The sequence below is a fragment of the Zonotrichia albicollis genome, chromosome 10 (assembly GCF_047830755.1).
Source record: "Zonotrichia albicollis isolate bZonAlb1 chromosome 10, bZonAlb1.hap1, whole genome shotgun sequence".
In the NCBI taxonomy this organism is placed as follows: domain Eukaryota; kingdom Metazoa; phylum Chordata; class Aves; order Passeriformes; family Passerellidae; genus Zonotrichia; species Zonotrichia albicollis.
In genome coordinates, this window is record NC_133828.1 from 2,395,547 (window position 1) to 2,414,280 (window position 18,734).

General features: G+C 48.6%; 1 protein-coding gene and 1 long non-coding RNA gene across 3 annotated transcripts in view; one reads left to right on the forward strand and one right to left on the reverse strand.

The window, feature by feature from the left end:
* EPC2 (enhancer of polycomb homolog 2) overlaps positions 1–12,141 on the reverse strand; it is a 48,466-nt gene extending 36,325 nt beyond the window's left edge. Inside the window, exon 1 of one of the 2 annotated variants that reach the window (XM_074547844.1) lies at positions 11,693–12,141. In XM_074547844.1, coding sequence (XP_074403945.1) covers positions 11,693–11,845 — 153 coding nt within the window. In that variant the 5' untranslated portion in view covers positions 11,846–12,141. Of the gene's footprint in view, positions 1–11,483; positions 11,591–11,692 lie in introns of those variants that run through there. The other variant, XM_074547845.1, reaches the window with a different exon arrangement.
* A 765-nt stretch (positions 12,142–12,906) lies between these two features.
* Positions 12,907–18,734, forward strand: part of LOC113460515 (uncharacterized) — a 16,990-nt gene continuing 11,162 nt past the window's right edge. The window contains exons 1-3 of the long non-coding RNA XR_003382379.2: positions 12,907–13,059; positions 13,601–13,823; positions 16,781–16,900. This is a non-coding gene — a long non-coding RNA (uncharacterized LOC113460515). The remainder of the gene's footprint in view (positions 13,060–13,600; positions 13,824–16,780; positions 16,901–18,734) is intronic.

Consider the following 18,734-nt stretch of genomic DNA (forward strand, 5'->3'; position numbering starts at 1 on the left):
TCTGTACATTTACACACTGAGCTGCTCTCTGAACCTCAGACACCACAATCCTTCCTTCTTTTCTCCTCAGGAGGGAAAAACTCTGAAATTCCTGCAATCCTGTACATTTACACACTGAGCTGCTCTGAACCCCTCAGACACCACAATCCTTCCTTCCTTTTCTCCTCAGGAGGGAAAAAAAATCCTAAAATTATTGCAATTCTGTACATTTACACACTCAGCTGCTCTCTGAACTCCTCTTGAGACACCACAATCCTTCCTTCCTTTTCTCCCCAGAATGGAAAAAACCCTAAAATTCTTGCAATTCTGTACATTTACACACTGAGCTGCTCTCTGAGCCCTCAGACACCACAATCCTTCCTTCCATTTCTCCCCAGAAATGAAAAAACCTTAAAATTCTTGCAATTCTGTACATTTACACACTGACCAGAGCTGCTCTGAACCCCTCTGAGATACCACAATCCTTCCTTCCATCTTTCCTCAGGAGGGAAAAACCCTGAAATTCCTGCAATTCTGTACATTTACACACTGAGCTGCTCTCTGAGCCCTCAGACACCACAATCCTTCCTTCCACCTTTCCTGAGGAGGGAAAAAACCCTAAAATTCCTGCAATCCTGGTATCTAAACCCCTCAGTTTGGTTGCAGGCATTCAGAGGCAGGCTCCAAGCAAGGCACCTTCTGTGCCATTCCCTGAAACCCCACAGATTTCATGTCCCCCTCAATTTCCTCTCTGGGAGTTTCTGCACCAGAAAACAGAGGCAAACATCAGTAAAAACCCAACAGCTATTGATCCTATTACCCTGCAGTTATTTTTGTTAAGCTTTAAGGCAATCAGTGATCAATACTGAATGATGTTTTTTACATTTTTTTTACCAATATCATGGAATCACAGAATGGTTTGGGTTGAAATCATCTCAATCTCATTCCAGCCCTCTGCCACGAGCAGGGATGCCCCAAACTGCTCCTATTTCCTTTTATCCCACAAACCAGAGCACTTGCACCCTACACACCAGGCTGGGTTTTCCTTCATCTTTAAATCCCAGGTGATCTCTGAGAAACAGATTTATCAAACTTTGAATAACTGCAAGTTTTCTGGTTGAGCAGGTTGGAGATGCCCATGAAAATCACACATCTTACACTGAAAAGTTCATCTGAAATCCCAAACTCCAGTCAGCAATTCCACATTGGATACAAACCCCATGACAACAAAGCTTTAGGATTAAATTTCCCTGTTCAATCTTCATTTGTTAAACTAGACCATGCAAACAAAGCTTCACCTCTTTAGGTTGTCTCACTGCTTTAACTCCAGAGCTGTCAATACAAGTGGGATGGAAAATAAATTTATCAACAAATTGATCAATTTATTAACAAATGGATCAATTTATCAACAAATTGATCCATTTATCAATGAATTTATCATCAAATTGATCAATTTTTCCTACTCAAAATAAGCTATTTCTAGGCCAACCTGAAGTTAGCTTTCCAATCTACCTGTGCTAAGAATAGAATCAAAATTAAGAAAACAATTAAAATGTACTAAATATTTCACTTGTTAAACATTCTATTCGAATTGGGCCATTTTAAAAAAGGATTTTTGATCTTTAATATTGAGATCCAGAAGCTGGAAGTGCAGCAGTGTGGTGGGAAATGTGCAGACTCATCTTGCAAAGCCTCAAGCTCAGTGAGTAACACCTCTGCCAGCACTGCAGGAAGAAGTGTCACAAAGCCCAAAAGCTAATTTGGTCAGAAGCCTCAGCCCCATCCCCTCCTCTCTGCACACAAACTCTTTTTTTAGGCAACATTCCCAAGAGCAAAAGTGTAAACTGGAGCAGCAGCTTTTGTTTTGCTGTGCAGTTAACCCTTTCAGTGCCACAGAGCTGCTTCCCTCTGCTGTGGGAGGGACAGAACAGGTGAGGAGTCACACCCAGAGAGGAAATCAGAGTGTGCACCACGAGAATTCCCACCCCTGAGAGATGAAACCCACCCACTGCTTCATTCCTAATTTATTCTGAAAAATGAGCATTGTAAATTATCAACTTTGCTCATGACTGAATTCTTCCACTGATTTGATAGCCAGGAATCAGAGCTGTCTCCTCTCACACAGGACATCCCCTTAAAACACTGGATTAATTCCCAAGTAACGCAGGGCACTGGGAAAACCATAAAAATCCAAATATTGAGTGAAAACCAACACACCTAAAGCAAAGCTTTCGAGGACAACTGCACTCAGCTTCCCTCAGGAGTTTCCAACCCTCGGAGGAAGGAAGCTGGAGGAAACCCACAAGAAACAGAAGCTGCACCAGTGGAAAGGGCTCTGGAACCACTTCTCTGTTTCACTTTTGACCAGATCAAGGTTTTCCACCCTTTTTTAAAAAAAGAAATAATCACAAGAACCCCCTGCCCCACACTTGCCTTCCACACTGCTGAACTGTGACTGCAGGCCAGAAAATGTGCTAAGGGAGAGTGAGGAGAGGCAGGGAAAGTGAAACAAATGGGGCTGCAACATCCTAAAAACTCCCACTGGAATGGGTGAAATCCATCTGGAAAGGGGGGCACGCCCTGGGCAGTGCCAAGGCCAGGCTGGACAGGGCTGGGAGCAACCCAGGACCATGGAAAGTGTCCCTGCCAGGGCAGGGCTGGCACTGCATGGGCTTCAATTTTTCTGTTTCTTTCTGCAGCACCCAAGAGAAAAGGAGGAGTAAATATTTCTCTAAATAACTTTAATTCAGAAAAGGAAACAATGCTATTTCAGCCATTCCATGTCAAATTGGACAGGAAAGAACTGGGAGATATCCCAAATATCACCCCAAGTGCAACAGCAGTAGTGGCTGAGAACATGAGCAATCTCTCATCCTGTAAATAATGATTACTCACTATTTCTGAGCATATGGACACACAACTGTCACTGTCTATGAAATGTCAAAAACCCCACAGCAACTCAAACTCTGGATTTTAAAGCTACAATTATTTACACAAGGTCCCAGCCTACCAAAACATGAATATAAACTAATTATTAAAAATCAAATTATTGTTAGAACAATAAACTGAATTACTTGAAAATCCTTTTGGAAAAGTTGTTTGTGGTACTAGAAGAGAAATTTGTATTTACTGAGGAGCCTGTGGGGAGCACCTTCACCCCAGCATTCCCACCCAGTTTGTATTTAACTGAGGTGTACACACACCCACAGCAGGGAATTTGCATTTTACACCGTTTTTAACAAATGGTGTTTTCATTGCCAGGGATGCTACCTGGAGTGCTGGAGACCTGAGGAACCGCACAGAAATCCCTCATTTTATAAAAACAAAAAGTCTCACACTGAACAGCTCCAACAATGGGGAGGTGCTGAGCACCCAAACTTGAGAGCAGAGGTGTAAATGTGTTAATCACAATGAGAACTGCACAAAGGAAATCAGGGAAATGAACAGGTCTGATTTTTTGCTCCCTTACATTTGTAGCAATCCACCTGCCACGGACAGGGAGAGTATTTTAATCCATTTCAGTCCACTAGACTGTGATTATTGTACATTAACAAGCAGGAATTTTCAAAATGGATCAAAAAATCAAAGCCTTTAAACAGTACATTCTCAAATACTTTATTACTTCAACTTGAAACTAGTCACCAGTACTTTCAAAATTATGTCAAAATTATGACAGTCTATACTGATAACACTTTTAGTCTCACAAAATTATTCTTCCTACTTCTTACACCCTTATATATACAGGAATTCAGTTCTATTCATTCCTCTCTATTTGTTACAGAAACTTTAGTTCTACAATTGATCTTCACCTCCACTGGCTTTTAGGACATAATGTAACATGTAGTTACATTTTAGGACACTCAAGGTTTATGTAAATATTAAATGAGTCATTTACCTTTCCAAAAGGTGAAGTGTTAGAATGATAAATATGCTATGGCATAAACAAGGCATTGTTTATTAGCCTTGTTGGCAAAATAAATTACAAATAACCTTTTGAACATTCAGCATCAGTCAAAATGATCTTTCTTATGAAAAATAATAATGAAGAGAAGTTACTATAAACAGATTTAATGTCTGTTGATCCAAATTGTTCCAGCAGGACATTTCAACTAGTTTCAGTCAAAACAGAAATTGTACCAAGCTGCTTCCTGCTCGGTTTTGCCAAGCGGGAGCACTGTGAAGTCTGGCACTCTGTAAATCCACGGAAGCCCCAGCTATTTCTTTCCAAGGTTTCCTTAGATTGAAGGAGAAGGAAAGCAAAGGCTGCTCCCCGCGTCCGAGACCCTGAGCTGGGGAGGCCGATTCCCGAGCTTTTGTCATGGAACCGCACTCCCGCCGAGGAGCCCTTCCCAGCAGGGACAGCGGCTGCACAACGCCCCAGGTGGGACTCAGTGACAGCTCCGTTGTGTGCAGGGCCCGGGCACGGACCCGCCGGGCAGCGCTGCCCGCTGACCCCGCAGCAAACGCGGCTTTATCCCAATCACCGTGAGGTGCTAACACAGGGCTGAGCCGTCACCTCCGCGGGACACCGCTCCCATCCCTGTCCCCAGTGCTCCCCGTGAAAGGATGCACCATGCTCGGGCTGACCCGCGCAGCCTCGGGCCCGCAGCAAACACAACTTTATCCCAGTCACGGTGCGGGGCTAACACAGGGCTGAGCCGTCACCTCCGCGGGACACTGCTCCATCCCTGTCCCCAGTGCTCCTCATTAAAGGATGCACCATCCTCTAACACAGGGCTGAGCTGTCACCTCGGCGGGACACCGGCCCATCCCTGTCCCCAGTGCTCCTCATCAAAGCATGCACCATCCGCTGGCTGACCCCCGCAGCAAACGCGGCTTTATCCCAATCACCGTGAGGGGCTAACACAGGGCTGAGCCGTCACCTGGGCCTGACACCGCCCCATCCCTGTCCCCAGTGCTCCCTATCAAAGCATGCACCATCCTCTAACACAGGGCTGAGCTGTCACCTCGGCGGGACACCGGCCCATCCCTGTCCCCACGGGCTCCTCATTAAAGCATGCACCATCCTCTGGCTGACCCCGCAGCAAACACAGCTTTATCCCAATCACTGTGAGGTGCTAACATAGGGCTGAGCCGTCACCTCGGCGGGACACTGCTCCAACCCTGTCCCCAGTGCTCCCTATCAAAGGATGCACCATCCTCTGGCTGACCCACGCAGCAAACGCGGCTTTATCCCAATCACCGTGCGGGGCTGGCACAGGGCTGAGCCGTCACCTCGGCGGGACACTGCTCCATCCCTGTCCCCAGTGCTCCCCGTGAAAGGATGCACCATCCTCTAACACAGGGCTGAGCCGTCACCTCGGCGGGACACCGCCCCATCCCTGTCCCCAGTGCTCCCCGGGAAAGGATGCACCATCCTCTAACACAGGGCTGAGCTGTCACCTCGGCCTGACACCGCTCCCATCCCTGTCCCCAGTGCTCCCCGGGAAAGCATGCACCATCCTGTGGCTGACCCCCGCAGCAAACGTGGCTTTATCTCAATCACCGTGAGGTGCTAACATAGGGCTGAGCCGTCACCTCGGCCTGACACCGCCCCATCCCTGTCCCCAGTGCTCCCCATCAAAGCATGCACCATTCTCTAACACAGGGCTGAGCTGTCACCTCCGCGGGACACTGCTCCATCCCTGTCCCCACGGGCTCCTCATTAAAGCATGCACCATCCGCTGGCTGACCCCTGCAGCAAAGCGTGGCTTTATCTCAATCACCGTGAGGTGCTAACACAAGGCTGAGCCGTCACCTCGGCCTGACACCGCCCCATCCCTGTCCCCACTGCTCCCCATCAAAGCATGCACCATCCTCTAACACAGGGCTGAGCCGTCACCTGGGCCTGACACCGCCCCATCCCTGTCCCCATGAAATGATGCACCACCCACCATCACCCTTTATCAAAACCCCAAAAGCAGAATGTCCCCTCTACCTGCGCGTTGATCCCTCAGGCTCAGCTCACTCAGGGATCAATGACATTTATCCCGGGCTGAGCTGTTATCTCAGCACTTGTGACAGGTTTGCTGATAGGTGTTAATGTGATAAGCCCTAATAAACTGCTCGTGAGGTGGAGACTTGAGAGCAAATCTCGGTCGTGTGTAACTTCAGCCACAACAAATTAAACTGGAGCTCCTCAGTCTGAGAGCTCCCCAGAGCTCAGCTGGCCGAGGTTAATTCTGATTCACGTTATCAAACGGGACATTAAACACGGCCTGAGATGCTGCAGGTGACAGCACAGCAAGGATAAAGGATCAGAGCTGCAAACGGAAATAATGCCTGGGAAATGGAACTGAAATGGGCACTTGGGAGCAACATCCCTGCACAGGGCAATGGGACTCAAGAGGGGGGATGAAAAGCACAGGAGGTGAAGGCAGGGAAAGATCTCAAACAAAACTGAAGTTCAAAATTCTGTGAATAAAAATCACAACCCAGCATTTTGCTGCCTAATGCCAAACATACTTCAGTAATCTCAGCAGCTCCAAATACTCCCCAAGTAAGTAAATAAATAACAGGTGCTTAATCTAACTGAGGAATAACTTGCACTGGGAATTTCACTTCCCCAGCAGATAACCCAGCTGATTTTAGCCAAACAAACCCAATTCCTTTCCTAAGCAAAGCACGCTCTTGATTTCAGCTGGTTTTGCATGGAAACACAACCCTGGGAGTTTCTCACACAGATTCCCATGCAATCTTTCTGAGGGATTTCTGTTCCACAGAATATTTGCATGGTTGGAGCTGAAGTTCTCCTCTGTTGGCCTCCAGTTTTTCTCACTGCTGTCTGAGCTTCTTTGTTCCACAAAACCTCTCGTTTGTAGGAACTCTGAGGGTTCAACCACAGGTTATGAGTGCACAGCCCACACACAAACATCCAGCTAAGAGCAGGTTCTGTCCATGTGGGCAGTGATTTATGCGTATTTGTGTTTTTAAACCCAGACCAGGTACTTCTGAGCAGCAGCTTAAGTAAATCCTCACACATTTGATACTCTCCCAGTTCCCTGTAGCAGAGGGAAATATTCATTATGGATATTTCTGCTGATACAGTTTAACAGGAAAACCAGGACTTGTGCAAAGCTAAAAGCTTCCTGCTTTGAAAGGAGAATGAAAAAGCTCTTCCAGGAGTATCACCAGCTCAAAGCCAGAGGATGAGCACTTCAAGTTCCAGCATTACAAAAGGAACTGAATGAACTAAGAAAAAAAAAAAATAAATTTCAAGTTAACTACTTCCAGTCAAAATAATCAGAAGCGAACGCTGTATTTAATGATCAGAGAAGGCTCATCCCGAGGTGATCCCTGACGGGCTGGGAAGGAATCCCTTCCCACGGCTCCGGAGTCAGCAATTCTGCAGCGCCAAAGCGTCCTTAAGTTGCCATTCCTGCACTTTTCCTCTCTCCCCTCGGGCTGTGGTGCCGTGCCAAGCTCAAGTGTAAATGAACGGATGTGCAAACAAGGCTGAGATGAAGGCTCAGATAGCTCCGACCGGGCAATCCCGGGATCACCCATTGCCACCGCATTTTCAGCTCCCTCACACCTCCGCTGAATTCACCTCCCATGGCCTCCCGTGTGAATGCGCCTCATTACCGAGCAGATTCCACCTCACAGCGCAACCCAGCAATCTCAGTAAGAGGTATTCACAGAAAAACACAGCTATGTGCTAAAAAAACAAAGCCAAGGCTTATCTAGCCCGCAACTTTCTCTCTTTCCAGTCAAAACAATTCATTAGCATTAGGAAATACGAGTCTTACTCATCAGGAGAAAAAAGCAAAGCCACAAGTGTCCCTGCTCAGTTTCTGAACTCCCCAAAGGCACCTCCCTGCTCCTGCTCAACAGCACCTTAAAAACAAACCCGCACAATCTTCTTCCTCAGGTTTAATTTCCAGTAAATTATAAACATTTGTAACATAAACATTGCTACACAAGAAAAACCTAATTCCTTCACAGCTGGAATCTCCAAGTGAGAGAAATGAGCTGCTGATTTGTGAAACGCTGCGAGTGGATATAAATCTCTGAGATACTCATACAGAAACAGTTCCAGAATATTCATCAAGAATAAATGGACCAAAATCCGCACTTTTGTATGTACGAAAGATCAATCACCAGCTAATTAAACCACACGGCTGCACCAGCGAGGCTGGGTTGTAAAGAACAGTGCAGACACGTCACCCAAGCGTTTTAAATCCTGCAAATCTGTAAATAATGTTGATTTCCAGGGGAATATATCCCGGAAGGTGCTGTCTGACCCTGTGACACCCTGTGCTACAAAACCTCTGTGGCGCCAGAGGAGCACGAACAGAGGATGGAGAACAGCAGCCACCCTGAGGCTACAAACAACTTCCACTCGGGAAAAAGAGCCCAGAAATGAGGGGGCAGAAATGAGTGTGCAGAGATTTCCTCTCCCTCCAAAAGTCCCTTTCCAAATACATCAAATCGATCATGGCAGTATCTGCTATGAATTAAAGCTGTTTAGGTATTTCTCAGATATTTAACTACTGACACCCACAACAGCCGTTCCTAGATTTAAAAAATTGTTTCATATAATTTTTTAAAAAAGTATTAATTAAGAATTATCTGTGGTACACTTGGAGAAGGACAAGCCATGAATGAAACCATCAGCACATGGCAATAATCTGAATAATCTAAGAATAGCAGTTTATAATCTTGCCTGGCTGATGCATCTCGCACTGTGTTTATATATTGCTTCAGTCATTTCATTTTGAGACTATTACATAATATATCAAACACAGCCACATGTCAGGGCTGAGAAAACAAACCTCACTCACACAGAAAAACAACTTTGTAGGACAACACTAAAGTAGTTTTATTGAAGTATAAATCTAATCTTCTCAATCATTTAAGCAGCTTGTTTGCTTGAACTCTTACAGCAATTTTCCATTAACAACTTTATTTTAAACAGGATTTATCAAAATAACAGCCATTTTAAAGAATTAATTTCAATATTAAATGTGAACACAGCGCTGCAAGACAGACTTTTGAGGCTGAGCAAACCAAATTAGTCTCCAATATTGCTTCATTAGTACCCCAGTGTCGTTCCTTTTAACTACAATCCCGGCTTCTAGCAGCGTTACTCTTGGGGAATTCCTGACGTTTTGATACACAGTAAATTAAAAAATAAAAGCCCACCATGCTAAGACAGAGGATTCCTTTGAATACCAACAGTCAGGTGAGAAAAAGCAGCGAGGAAAGCGCGGAGCCTCCTTTGACAGCTGTAACCTCGGAAAAGCCAATCCACAGGCACAGAGGTTTGGCTGAGGCGGAGACACGGATTCATTGAGGAAATTCTGGAGGGTGCATTTACTATCGGCTCTGCAAGTACAGACACATCAGGCGACAGCCTCTGTCTGAGCTTACACAAGTCCCAGGAGCAGAAAATAAACCTTACTCTTACAGAAAAGCGTTTGAAGATCAGCAAGACAAAGCAGTACGTTCCGAGGACACCAGAGCTGCGTGCGAGCGCTTTCAAAGCTGGCCCGCTGCTCACCAAAACCCCCACAAACTTCTATTTACCTCAGCGCACAAAAGCTTTTCCACCCTTTAACACTACGGGCAGAACACACATCACACGTCCAGCCACGCTGAACACCGGCTGGCTGATTTGGAAATAACATTAAAGCTCCGAGGCTCCACGCAACGCGTCCGGCTGAGCCTGTGCCATGCGATGCACAGCGAGCAGCAGCACGAACCAGCGGTGTTAAATAACTCCGAGCAGCAGCACAAACCAGCGATGTTAAATAACCTCGAGCAGTACCGGGGTGGCTGCAGGAACACAGACACTGTCCCACACCGGAACCAAAGCCGCTGTGCTTTGGTGTCCCTGCAGCCCCACATGTGCACTCTGTGTGTGTGTGTACAGCGCCGTGCCCTCAGCCCCACACGTGCACTGTGTGTGTGTGTGTGTACAGCGCTGTGCCCTCAGCCCCACATGTGCACTGTGTGTGTGTGTGTGTACAGCGCTGTGCCCTCAGCCCCACATGTGCACTGTGTGTGTGTGTACAGCGCTGTGCCCTCAGCCCCACATATGCACTGTGTGTGTGTGTGTGTACAGCGCCGTGCCCTCAGCCCCACATGTGCACTGTGTGTGTGTGTGTACAACGCTGTGCCCTCAGCCCCACATGTGCACTCTGTGTGTGTGTGTGTGTACAGCGCTGTGCCCTCAGCCCCACATGTGCACTGTGTGTGTGTGTGTACAGCGCTGTGCCCTCAGCCCCACATGTGCACTGTGTGTGTGTGTGTGTACAGCGCCGTGCCCTCAGCCCCACATGTGCACTGTGTGTGTGTGTGTGTACAGCGCCGTGCCCTCAGCCCCACATGTGCACTGTGTGTGTGTGTGTACAACGCTGTGCCCTCAGCCCCACATGTGCACTGTGTGTGTGTACAGCGCCGTGCCCTCAGCCCCACATGTGCACTGTGTGTGTGTGTGTACAGCGCCGTGCCCTCAGCCCCACATGTGCACTGTGTGTGTGTGTGTACAGCGCCGTGCCCTCAGCCCCACATGTGCACTGTGTGTGTGTGTGTGTACAACGCCGTGCCCTCAGCCCCACATGTGCACTCTGTGTGTGTGTGTGTGTGTGTACAGCGCTGTGCCCTCAGCCCCACATGTGCACTGTATGTGTGTGTGTGTACAACGCCGTGCCCTCAGCCCCACATGTGCACTCTGTGTGTGTGTGTGTGTGTGTACAGCGCTGTGCCCTCAGCCCCACATGTGCACTGTATGTGTGTGTGTGTACAACGCCGTGCCCTCAGCCCCACATGTGCACTCTGTGTGTGTACAGCGCCGTGCCCTCAGCCCCACATGTGCACGAAGGCACGGAGTGACAGCGGCCCGAACCGCGACACGGAGCTGCCGCCGGGCTCGGTGACACCCGGCCGGAGGAGAGGGAGAAGGGAGAAGCTGGCCCGGACCCGCTCGCTCCCCGTGGAGCGGCTCAGCACAGCACCCAGCACTCTCACGCCGCCACCACCTCCCCAGCCGAGCGACTTGACAGCCACTCACTACAGGCTTGGCAGGAGTAGTATCAGCTTTAGTCCACAACGCGCCGAGCAGCCCGAGCCGCTCCACCGGGCCGGCATCCCGAGCCCGCGGCAGCAGCTCCGGCATGCCGAGCACCCCGCACCGGCACAGCCCGAGCCCGCTCCGGCATCCCCGAGCCGCCGCTCCGGCAGCCCGGCTCCGATACTCCGCACTCCGCCGCTCCGGCACACAGAGCCGCTGTGCCGCTCGGACATCCCGAGTGGGCTCCGGCACCCCGAGCTGACAATCCGAGCTGACACCCCGAGCCGGCTCCGGCACGCCGCGCCGCACGCTCCGCCGCTCTGACATCCCGAGCCGCTCCGGCAGCCGGAGCCTGTCCGGCAGCGCGCCCCGCTCCGCCGGGCCAGCGCCGCGCTCCGCCGCTCTGACACCGCGCTCCGCCACCGCGCTCCGCTCCGCGCCGCCGGCCCGTCCCGTCCCGCCACGCTCACGCCGAGCCCCCCCCGCTCACCCGCGCCCGGGACGCGCAGCAGAAGATGGCGGACGGCGGCAGGGCCCGCTCGCGGCGCCGGACCGCGGCTTACGCTGCGCCGTTTGCGCAGCGCCCCGAGCGCCCCGCGGCGGAGCGAGCGTAGCGCGCTTGGTGAATACCGGCGGCCGGTTCCCCGTGCGGGGGGTGCCTGTAAACAATGGTGCCCCCCCTGCGCCGCGCTCCCTTACCGATTCTTCCTCCTTCTCCATCCCCGTGGGCATCTGCGGCACGGCCCGGTTGATGGAGACGCAGTCGTTGAGGTCGGGCATGTCCTTGCCGCGGTAGATGGGCAGCGGTTTGGCGGCGTCTAGCGCCCGGGCGCGGAAGGAGAGTTTGCTCATTGTCTCCCCCTCACAATAACACCCCGGGGCCGGGCGGGCGGGCGGGGGGGGTGGGGGGGGCCTTCAGTGCGGCCTCGCCGCCGCCTCCCAGCCGCTCCCGCGCCGCGCCCGCGCCACCATGGAGGGTCCCGCCGCCCCGGCGCAGCTCCCGGCGGGGCCGCCCGTAGCCCGCAGCGCACGCCCCGCAGCCCTAGATCCGCGCCGGGCTCGCTCGGTCCGCTCCCTGCGCCATGGCAAACATGGCGGACATTAACCACAGCCGCTCGGCCCTCCCGGCAGCCCGCGCGGCGGGAGCGGCGCTGCGCGCGCAGCCGAGGGCGGGAGGCTGAGGGAGCCTCAGGGAGCCTGAGGGGGGCGGCGGGACCGGGCGGGAGCGGAGCCGGAGCGCAGCGCTCCGAGCGTCCCGAGCCGGCCCGCCGTGTCCCGCCGGCTGCCCACAGTGTCCCCGCAGTGTCCCTGCAGCGTGCCCGCCGTGTCCCTGCTGTGTCACCTCCCAGTGCCCACAGTGTGCCTAGGATGCTCCAGCGGTGCGCTCACAGTGTGCCTACAGTGTCCCCGCAGTGCCTCCGCGGTGTCCCCGCTGTCTCCCTGCCGTGAGTCCACGGTGTCGCCACAGTGTCCCTACTGTCTATCCACAGTGTCCCTGTATTGTCCCCACAGTCTCTTCTCAATGTCTCCCCACTATGGTTCCCACAGTGTCCCGGCTGGATCCCCACTGTCTCCTTACGAAGTCCCCGCCGTTTACCCCACAGTGTCCCTACAGTGTCCCACATTGTCCCTACCGTGTCCCCATAGTGTCCCCACAGTGTCCCCACTGTGTCCCTCACAGTGTCCCACATTGTCCCATATTGTCCCTGCCATGTCCCCACAGTGTCCCCACTGTTTCCCCAACAGCATCTATACCGTGTGTACACAATGTTCCTGTTGTGCCCTCACAGAATCCTCACAGAATCCCCAGTGTCTCCCCATACTGTCCCTACAGTGTCCCCACTCTCTGGACAAACCATTGGGTTTGTCTCCTCAGCGTGTTGGTCAATGTGGGCTTAAAGAGATCCAGCCATGAAAACATCAGGAGGGCTGGCACAAACCAACACTTCAGAAACAAACTTACGCCCGTGCAATTTTATTTTTTTTCCCCCAGAGCATCACAGAATATTCAGGGTTGGAAGGGACTTCTGGAAACCATCCAGTGCAGCCAGGGTCACCTGGAGCAGGTGGGTTTGGGATGGCTCTGAAGACAGCACACTCTCCCTAGGAACCTGTTCCCATTCTCTGCCACCCTCATGAAAAATTCTCCCTCATTCTGAGGTGAATGCCTCATGTTTTAGTTTACTAAACTCCTTCATCACTCTTTCCATCAAAAACAATGTCCTGCAGCTTGGAACTGAGTAACCCCAAATTCTCACATGGACAGAGCCTCAGTTCTCTGCCCATCCAGAGCTTCCTGCATTAGTCTGAAAAACCCTCCATCAAAGACCTTTAGTACCTCAAATATTTCCTCACTTCCATTCAATTTTGGCACCCTGAGACCGAGCAGCTGCTTCTCTCACCTCCACCTTAGAGCTCTCACAGGAGTTGTCAGTGTTACCTTCTGAAATAAACTGAAACTCTTACTCAAAACTTCACTGTTTGGATCACTGTGCCAACTGTACCTAATTTCCATTTTTTTTAAATTTGAAAAAAACAGGTTCAGTCTCTGAATTGCCTTTTATTTTTAGTTAGCTGCTGTGTTTTTTATTTACATGTTTTGTATAGCAAATACAACTGCTGTTCGTGACAAACACATGATTTACAAAATGAAGAATAAAGAATTGTGTCAGCTAGAGAGAGAGAGAGAGACAAGGAAGATGAAACAAGCACAGGAATACACAGGAGGGAAACAGAAGCAGCAAGAACATTGTGTTCATCAGCCACAGACACAAATTAGCTTGGGAAAGAGATCTGGAAATTGTATTAACTACTGCTATGAAAGCATCAGGTAAGTGTTCAGTCATGTGAACAAATGAAGCTTTAAAAACATGAGAGAAGGAGCAGAGAACAAACCTGTGATAGACTGCACTTATTTATAATTCCCTTAGAGTATTTTTATTTCGTAAGACAGGCAATTCTTGCCTTGGATTAAATTTAACAGGTAAATATTGAAAATTGGTATGGTTTAGCTTAGGATTTACAATTCAGCACTGTTTTAGAAGCAGGAAAAGTTCCCAGACCCCAGAGGGGTTTGGTGGCCTGAAGGAATTGGGGATGGGCTGGCATGTCAGGGTGGTTGTGAGCTGCATTTCCCACCTGGGTGCCACCAGCTGCCACAGGTGACATCCCTGGGACAGGGACAGGCAGCTCCTCCTCCAGCCTTTCCTCCAGCACTCAAAAAGCCACCACGACTTTGCTTCTTCTGCAAGAACCTGGCATTTTACACTCTGCTGGAAGACTTTTCCTCCTTTCAGTCAGCACAGCTGAACAATAGATAATAACAACCTTTTCCCTTTGTGTGCATGTTCTGCTCTTTTTCACTACTTAAATTTAAAAAAAAAATACAAAAATGGAACATATTTACCCTCCAGGTGGCTCTTAGTCCTAAACTCATCCCATTATTTTATTTCTACAAGCAATGCAATTTTTTTTTTTTTAAATTATGCCCTGTAGGGTACAGAAGGGGTTTTTTATGTAGTCAAAAAAGCCATTGCACGGAGCTGAACTAAAGTTTCAGCTTGCATTAGTTTAGCTTTAAGCCAGAACCATCCATCTTTTAGGCACATAATCTGATCTCTTCCTCTTGTAAAATATTATAGGTTTTCTGAAGAATTGCAGCTGTAAGAAAATTAGGAGCTGTAACTCACCTGTAGATAAAATAATTTACTTTTCATGCACAAATCAAGGAAACAATGTCTCAAACAAAATTTATTTGTTCAATACCTGAATTCTGACTCATCTTCATAGAGATAATGGAATTGAATATGCACATTTGAACACTGGATTGACCAAAAATCCCCAAATTTAATTTAAACATATATATCAGTGGAAATGTCAGAGCTGTGTAGGCTTGGGGGCTTTATCACATCCTTGCTTTTGCTTCTGCTTCTCCATAGTGACATTGAACACAAGGAATCCTTGTTCTCACCGTAGCTGCCCAAAGCCTGGCATGTTTCTGCAGATTTTTGCAGATTTATCCTGTTTATTTGTTGGTTTGTTTTTGGTTTTTTTTTCCTAATACTTCATATCTCGCTGCATTAATCTTTTCCAAGCAGAAGCATCACTTTTGGATTATTATCTCAGTGTACATTATTGCACGAGGAGCATGTACCACTCCTTTACTCTGTGTGTTACCTTTTAAGTACAAAAAGTATTAAAAAATTAAAAGCTCAAAGAAACAGAGATTCCAGAATTGATAATGGCCCCTGCCAAGGCACACTGCTGGGTGTCCAAAACCTTCACTCAAGGTGTTAAAAGAGAACTGGAATTTTTGAGGTGTTCTGTAAATGCACACAAATAATCAGGATGTGAATGTACAAAGATTCATCTCCTGCAGAGTGCAGGCTCAGGAGGTGTGAGCAGGAAAGCCATGCTGACACCACCAAATATTTGTAAATCCCAGATCCCAGCTCCTTCCAGAGGGGTTTGATCTCGTGTTTAAGCAAATCCTCACTCGAAGGAAGGCTGGAATTAGCCAGGAGCTGGCTTAGTAACTCCAGCAGAAAGGAAAATGCTGAGCTTTCCAGGAGATCCATGAATGGACGAGGGGAGGCTTTTTAAAGGTTATGAAGTCCTTCTTTCTCCCTGTGTCTGAGAACTCTGATTGAAGTGAAAGGAACCTCTGTCCTCTTCATTTCAAAGGGGGTTTTGTCAGCAAAAAAGAGCTTGATCAAAGTGGCCAGCAAGCATGCTTAGTGCCTAATGCTCAGAGTTAATGTATCATTCCCAGCCATTTCTATTTCCAATTATTCCAAGGGTTTAGGGAAGTGGCAGCCTGTGCGTTTTCCCCTCGAAGGTCACCCAAACCTATCAGCCAAACCCTGAAATCCAGTATAGAATAGCTTCCTGGGAGATTTAAAGCTCTGAATGAAAATTATAAAAGTTGAAAACGGAGTTAAAATCTCGAGCCCGACGCCAAATACAACGAAATGAAAGGGCAGCTATGAAAATAGCAGATTCCCCAAATTACAGCAGGAAGGGACAGTGATGAAAAGCAGCAGGAAGCTCCTGATTTGAGAGATTTATATCAAAACTATTTGTGTCAAGAAATGGGTTTGAAATGAAAGGGAATTGTGCTTTGTGTGTGGAGGTTACCACAGGCATCGGGAGCTCTCTAAAGGAACCTGCTGCAGCTGTTTCCTGTGCTCTAAAATCTTGGATTCTGACTCAAAAGATAAATCTACTCTTGACTGGGCTCTTTTACAGCCCAATTCAACAAGTGAGTTAGCAATAATGCAGATAGGAAACCAGAGGAATTTGGGGTGGAATTCTCAAGTGAAACCATTGGGCACCTGCAGGAGTGCAGCTCAAACCCCCAGAAATGTGGGGTTTTACCACCTGGAAAAAGGTAACTTTGTAAAGCAGGGACTAGTGAAGAAAATAATGATTATGACTGGAACTAGAAAAGTATTGTTAAAATCAGTACCTAATAAGGATGGTATTTATTCCCTTTAACTTTGGAAAATAAGAATAGAGAGATTTACTCAATTGTTACTTAGAAAAACATAGCAGAGAAAAATCATGAAAACCAAGTTTACTAATGTATGCAAATTTATCCCAAAATCTCCCACCTCAGAAGGTAAACACAAGATAATTCTTTTTTATTTTTTATAAATCAGTGCATTTTGAGGAGCTGGGAGCTCCCCAGCTTGTATAAAAAAATTACAGCAACCCCTATCCTGCAACTTAAAATATCAATAAAGTAAGACTCATGGAGCATTGAAAACTGTTTTTATTTTTATTCAGATTTCAGAAGCCAGAGTGAAGGACTTGCCATGAAGGGGACTCTGGAAAACTGTCCCAGATGTAAGAGATGCTCCCTTTCCTCCTCAGAGCTCTGTAGTTCTGCTGGATTTCAGCACAAGGGTAGGAGTGGGGCTGCTTTCTAAAAACTAATTTTCAAACAACTGGAAAATCATAAAATCCCAGAATGGTTTGGGTTGGAAGGGACTTAAAGGTCATCTCATTCCATGGGCTGGAACCCCTTCCACCAGATAAAAACAAGAAATTAGGAAATACACCACGTGTACTATTCATAAAAATAAAACCCACCTAAAAGCTCACCTACAAACCCCCAACAAACCCCCCTTGACAATTGCTGTCTTCTGGATTAATAGCCTGGATTTAACAATTTTCCTTTCTGATTCACAATGGCAACATTTTCCCTGCCCACCTTGCTCTGAGGTTGGTGTCACTGCTTTGTGCTGATCTGGAGCGGCAGTGTGATATAAATGCAGTGGGAATGTTTGAGAAAACCCTGAAAACCCCAAAATTCTCCCCAGCTGGGGTAGAACCACGGTGAGAACCATTTCCTGCTGTGCAGAAAGAACCCAGGTCTCACTCCTGGAAACAACTCCCTGCTGCCAATTGGAGTCAGGGGATGTTTCCCTCAAAAGGAAGATTTTACTTTTATCTGGCTGGGATGCAAATCACAGGGAAGCTTCTTGGTGTGGGATCAGTGTCACCTCTGCTCTGTATTTCCCCCATTTCCTGCAAAATGGGGCTGAGAGCCTCCCCAGCAAAACCAGAGTCTCTCACAGCGTTGCTGGGCATCAGGAAACACAAATATTTGCTGGGCTGCAAGAGGAGTCAAAAGGAAAATGAAAGTGTTTTGTGGCAGAGAGGAATGGAGACAATGTTTGCAGTGCTCTGTGCACACATTTGTAATAACAAAAGGAAGTTTGGAGCTGTCCTGGGCAGTTATGCAACCAACATGCAGATTTAAAGATGTATTCAAGCTTCACTTTGCTGTACTTCCTTGTCAAAGGTTTTTTAAAGAAAATGGCATAAAAAGGCACTTTTAGTGTGCAGACAGCAGTCACAGCAAAGCTGATGCAGCATTCCCACCTGCACTTTGATTCAGGGGGATCTGCTGCTCCAGGTTAAACACACAAATGCTCTGAGCCTCACCCTCACAGCAGCTCCTGCCTCCTCTGGAGCCCTGCTCAGCTCAGGAATTCCCTCTCAGATAAAAGAGGGGACAGCTTTGCCCCTTGGCACATCCAGCTGCTTCACTCCTGTGCTTTTGGGTAAAAACCCCAGTGGAAGGGGCAGCAGTGAGTTCATTTTGGAAGCTGGAAAGGACTTTGAGCTTGGAAGCCCCTCCTGGAGTGGCAGGACACAGGGAATGGCTTCCCACTGCCAGAGGGCAGGGATGGGGATGTGGGGGAAGGAATTGTTCCCTCTGAGGGTGGGCAGGGCCTGGCACACTGCCCAGGGAGTGTGGGTGCTCCTGGATCCCTGGAATTGTGTGTTCTTTGTGTCCCAGAGCAAGACCTGCTCATAAAATTCCTCTGAACTTCCCTAGGAAAGAAAGGAAGGAAAGAGGGAAAAGTGGGAACTGAATTGTGGCCATGGGAAGAACAGACAGGGCAAGAGGGCACTGGTGGAAGTGAGGGAATGGAGATTCCTTTAAATCAGCTCTGACATGTGAGCCTTGGAGGGCTGAAAGTGAAAATCATGGGTTACTCAAGGGAGTGACAGGATGAGAGGACAAAGTTTTCAGCTGTGCCAGGGGAGGTTTAGCTGGACATGAGGAGGAATTTCTTCACAAAAGGGTGTTGGACAGAGGAAGGGGCTGCCCAGGGAGGTCGGGAGTCCCCATCCCTGGAGGTGTTAAGGAATGACTGGGTGTGACATTTTACAAGGTGGTGATCAGTCAGTCGTAGGTTGGACTCAATGATCTCAGAGGTCTTTCTTT